Consider the following 5,172-nt stretch of genomic DNA (forward strand, 5'->3'; position numbering starts at 1 on the left):
TGTCGTTTCCGTACGCAACGTAAAGAAAAAGTTGAACTCGATTCTACTTTGCTCAGAACGGAACGGACAAGAACATTTTCCGTTCACGTGATGTAAACATTTTAAGTAGGCATGCTCAGAAGCTTTTCTGTTCCTTTCCGTTCCGTTACGCGGAAAATTTTCTTGAAGTGGAAAACAACCTTAAAGGGGCTACGGAACGGCTATTGGTTTTCGACTTCAGTGACTTACACGAAAGTCGAGCTGGAGGCGGCGAAAACAAAAATGGCTATTTTTCCGGCATGTATGTAATTTACACTCAAACATATAAATATATCTAGAATTTTTTATCTTCTCCAGCCTTGGTCAAGTTTCATCCAGAATGAGTCTTGCTGAAATATCCCTTTGTAATATACTTTTCAAAAAAAAATATTAAATCAGCGAGCAAAGTGCGCTGGTCTGTTTATTGCGCAAAACGCGTTTGCCGGATTTTTAATATGTGCGCGGGATATGCGGAATGTGAGCATTTTAACCGGTTCGTAGGCCCTTTAAAACGCTATCTGGACTACTCCGTTTTTTTTAAAATTATGACTGTAAAATCTTCGTAAAAAAATAAAAAAAATTAATTTACAACATGGCACCTTTTGTGCGCCCTCAAGAAGCAAAAGGGAATTTAAGGTTTTAAAAATATTGGCGTATGGGCGTAAAAAATTAACATATAAAGCCAAAATCCTATAGTCTATCACTTGACCAAGTTTTAATAATTGTTTGCTTAATATGCTATTAAATAACCTCATCTTTTTAAAACACATTGAAATCGTTAATATACTGTGAAAATTAACAGATAACACATTCCGAATCCATAGAAAATGAATTTGGTTAAATTTTGAAAATTCAGGTACTTTTTACGCCCTCCAGAAAAGTCAACTACTTTTTTTAAAGTTGATATCTTTAGCGTTAGTAATCTAAGATTAGAAAATTATACCTACTTTCTGCCTAAATTTTGTCCTAGAATTCAAAAATCATGTTAGTTTTGACGCATTAAAATTCATTTAAAAAACAAAAAAGCCTTCTTTTAGGGCGTTTTGAGGCAACCACGTTACCTAAATCAAAAAATTATGAAGTTTGACAAAATTTCTATGTTTCAGAAAAATTAAAATAATATGGCACACTGTAAATGAAATTATTCTGTCATTTGCGGTATGCAACAGAATATAATTTTATACCAAGTGGGATATATCACCACTGTGTTGATTATAATGGAAATTCCGAAAATTACTTTATTCAAAATTTTGATTTCTCTGAGGTTGTGAAAAAATAAATTTTTGCCAAAAAACTGATTTTTGGCAATTCGCGATTCCAGTGTAAAATTTGTAAACTGTATGACTTAAAATCTGATGTGAGTCTGCAAGACTATAATAAGTATAATCAAGATGTAAAACTGTTATATAATACTTGCATGACAAAGGTTTTTAAGCAATGGAAATAGAAGTAAGAAATTTAATATATATTAGATGGTAATTAAATTTTTGCGAAACAGAAAGCGAAAAATTTAAACCATAATGGTTTTACTTTATAAACATGAAATTTAAAACTTTGTTATGGTAGAACATGTTGACCTACAGAGGAAATACAACACATAATTCAAGAAATAAATCAACATTAAGCATCATATATACATGCCTTATACACGTATCCTATTTATTTTAAATCACTACTATTAAAACGAGAAATTTCCAGATCTGGATTTTCAATTATAACTTTTTGTTGAACCTTTTTAAACTCTCTTTCAGTAATACTTATATTAAGTGCTTCAGGGATTAGTACTGTTTCTATTGTGTACTCTTTTGGTAGGTTATTCAGTAACTGAGTAATTTGAAAATCATCCTTGTCCACTAGGTCTTTAGAAGAAGGGAAAACCAATTTTAATATGGCAAGGCCCACTTTAAATAAAACTTTCACACCTTCGCAGAAAAACATATCCCATATGCGCAGCACAGTCTGAAATGGTAAACATCTGGCATACATGCATACCATCCATTCTACTATATACATTAATGGATCAATGTTATTAAAATGCATCTGTTTTCCAATATATGGAAAATTTGAATTCAAAAGATGACCAAATATCAATCCATCTAACTTCATTGCTTCCATTTTGACTCCATAATAACCTGGTAAGTAATATTTGCATATGGACACCAGAACCCAGAAGGTATCTTCTGGCTGCATATGCATTAACAAAACAGCTGCAACAGGGGCAAGGGCCTGATTATAGCCAATTTCCGCATTATAACAGCTGTAAGCCAGCAAGACCTTATACAAATCGTCTTGTCCCCTACTATTGTGGTCATAAAACATACAATGATGTCGAAATGTCCTGGGGATATCTTTCTTGATAATATCTGCCCATTTAGATGTCTTTGATTCGTTCTTCAACAAACTTTCGTACAAATCTTTATTTTGTTTCTGAAGTTTTATTGCACCGCTCAGGTGTTGCCATGCTAATGGCCGAAAAGATTGTGGTATTCCTTTTTGACAACGTTCCTTAATTTTATTTGGCTTTTTTGAAACCATATCCTCCCAATTATTAACCATGTCTAACCACTTGCGTTCACGTCTTTTACCAATTTTTCCAGTCATAGAGGGATTGGGTAATGAAGAAACTTTACTGTGCAGCTGGTGAGAGATAACAAATCCATGCCGATCAACTTTTTTAAGTACGGTATGGCTACGAAAAATTTTGTTCCTTCCTTCGTCGTCATCATTAACATTCATAAATTTTTCAGACACGGAAGGTGATATATCAGAGGAAATACCTACCCAACCAATGTTTGATTCATAGTATTCCTTGTTTTTAGACATCTAAAACTAAGATAATGTTTTGTTGTGTAAAACTTAAATGTAGAACAAGACTGGTAGCTAGGCCTGTAATAACATTCTTACAAAGTAAAAAATACACTACATTATTCACACGCTTTTTTTATACATTTACGTTTTTAAATTATTATTATATACAATAAATATAAAAATGTACAAATTATGACACTATTCCCTCTAAATTTGCTAAACACACGATAGATACGAAAATATAGCCTGCAGGAGGCCTGTAATAATTTGATTGTCATTTCGTTCTTTATTGTCCTCAAATACACCATTCTCCGATTTCAGCGCGATCATAATTTTAAAATGACGTAATCTAATAATGGCGGATTTCGTATGTAAACAAACCCTTAACGTGATCGAACACAGTAATCGTTACTATTTCTTATGGTAAACAATTAATTAAATAGACCTTTAAATTATTTTAAAATAGTTTTTTAGTAACATATTAACTTTATTTATATGAAAAGATGCAATATATGTTTAACGAGTCAAGTTGATGTGCTAAATGCCATCAATTTCTCAGCGTCATTTTTGTAAAAATAGTTTTACTACGCTTCTTCATATCAATATAGAAAGGGTTGCGGAGAGGTTGCCAAGGCAAAGGCATTAAGCACAGCAATGAGACAGGAATGGGAATCAGCAAGGCAGGGGTATGCAAGGCATGGGAGGCACAGGCAAGGGCATAGTAGTAGGCAGGCACGATAAAAGGCATAGGAAGGGTAGCCAGGGGCAGGAACCTCAACAGAAACTCTCCCCCTACAACTCAAAAATTACGTATAATAATGTACAATACAACAATATAGAAAGGATTGCAGAGTGTGGGACTGGCCCCCCTAGGTTTTCAAGCAAAAATATTTAGTGGTCCTTATTTTGAAAAGATTCCTTGGCAGGACAAACATGTATAATTGCCTTTTCTAAACATGACATTTTTGTGATATGTAAATGAAAGTGGTTATTGTTGCCCTGTCCAGGATTTGAACCTGGATCTCTCATTTTCATGAGTGTCTTAGCCATTAGACCAACAGGGCATATATATGAAAAACTTTACTGGTGCATATGCTTATGGATTTACAGCACATATAGCCATTTAATTCTTCTTGTGGATAATAAAATTCAATTTTTTCTACTAAATAGATGGGGGGACCTGGTGTTGAAAAGTTTGGATAAGGAACTGTATTACCCAATATTAAACATCTGGTGGAGCGATTAATAGGAAACTGTGCCATCATTCATGTGGAGCGCTTTAGTAGAAGCATGCAGTATATCATAAATCGGGTGAAGCACACACACAGCATTAGGGAGTTTTAGGTTAACATATTTTTCCAAAAAAACTTTCCTGCGAAAATACAGTTTACATGTCGTGTCCATCATAGCAAATTTTCTCAAAATGTTTGTGGAAAAACTTAAAATATGAATTGTAATCCAAGGTGAGCGCTAAGTACAGGTAAACAATGTCGCACATCCATATATATATTTTCATATATTTCATTTTATTTCGTACAAGTTTTCATGACAGTAGGATTAAAAAGCTCTTATTCCAAACTGAACAGAAACCTCAAAAGTATAGCAATAAACTAGGCTAGCTTGGTACTTAAATAGAGCCGGGCTTAAAAGGATTCCTGAATTGAAAATGTTATTTTGTATGTTATAGAGGATAAAAAATGTTAAAAATCTTCCTTCGTTCTCAAGTTTATGTCAGCAAAATTGGTAGTTTTATCACAGCTAAGTAGTTAATTTTATGCTAGCTTTGTATAGCTAGTTTTATGCCAGTTTTACGCTACCTATATATTTACATACTTGCTCTATTTTATGTCAGCTAAAGCCTTAAAAGTGTTTTTTTACTGTTGGAAAGGTGAATAATCTTAAAAAACGTAATAAAACAGTACAGCTATCCGCCATCAAACTGTTCAAACTTCTTTAAAAAAGGCAGCAAGTTAGCGTTATATTTCTCACCAGAACGGTGGTTCACACGAACACATTCCTAAAACACGAGTTGTGGAACATGTGTGTGAGCTCCTCCATCTTTCTAGTGCATAATCTTCATTCCCACATACAGAAAAAGCACAACGTGTAGCCATGTTTTATATTCGAACACTGTACGTCGACTGTTGAACACGCTTTGTTTACATACGAAAATGTAGATTAGTGCCGAGGCCCCACGCGGTAAATATGTATTTTACAGAACAAGCTGAAATCGGAGAATGGTGTATTATTGACGTTTGGTAGTTTGGTACAACAAGACGTTTAACTTTACTTTCTGCATAGGTATTTTATTTTGTAAACAGCAAGCAAGGTAGACATTCGGGTACA

The 5,172-nt window shown here is 33.7% G+C and overlaps 1 protein-coding gene across 1 annotated transcript; it reads right to left on the bottom strand.

Annotated features, from left to right (window-relative positions):
- Nucleotides 1-1,619: 1,619 nt before the first annotated feature.
- On the bottom strand, nucleotides 1,620-2,985 carry LOC130656564 (TBC1 domain family member 10A-like). Its single transcript, XM_057459453.1, has one exon. It carries the CDS (start codon nucleotides 2,839-2,841, stop codon nucleotides 1,678-1,680), a length of 1,164 nt encoding a protein of 387 aa, XP_057315436.1. The 5' UTR covers nucleotides 2,842-2,985; the 3' UTR covers nucleotides 1,620-1,677.
- Between the last annotated feature and the right edge of the window lie 2,187 nt (nucleotides 2,986-5,172).

The sequence above is a fragment of the Hydractinia symbiolongicarpus genome, chromosome 9, assembly GCF_029227915.1.
Source record: "Hydractinia symbiolongicarpus strain clone_291-10 chromosome 9, HSymV2.1, whole genome shotgun sequence".
Taxonomy (NCBI): Eukaryota; Metazoa; Cnidaria; class Hydrozoa; order Anthoathecata; family Hydractiniidae; genus Hydractinia; species Hydractinia symbiolongicarpus.

Excerpts from the sequence above, each read along its gene's own strand:
- LOC130656564 (XM_057459453.1), bottom strand. The coding sequence starts at position 2,841 with ATGTCTAAAAACAAGGAATACTATGAATCAAACATTGGTTGGGTAGGT.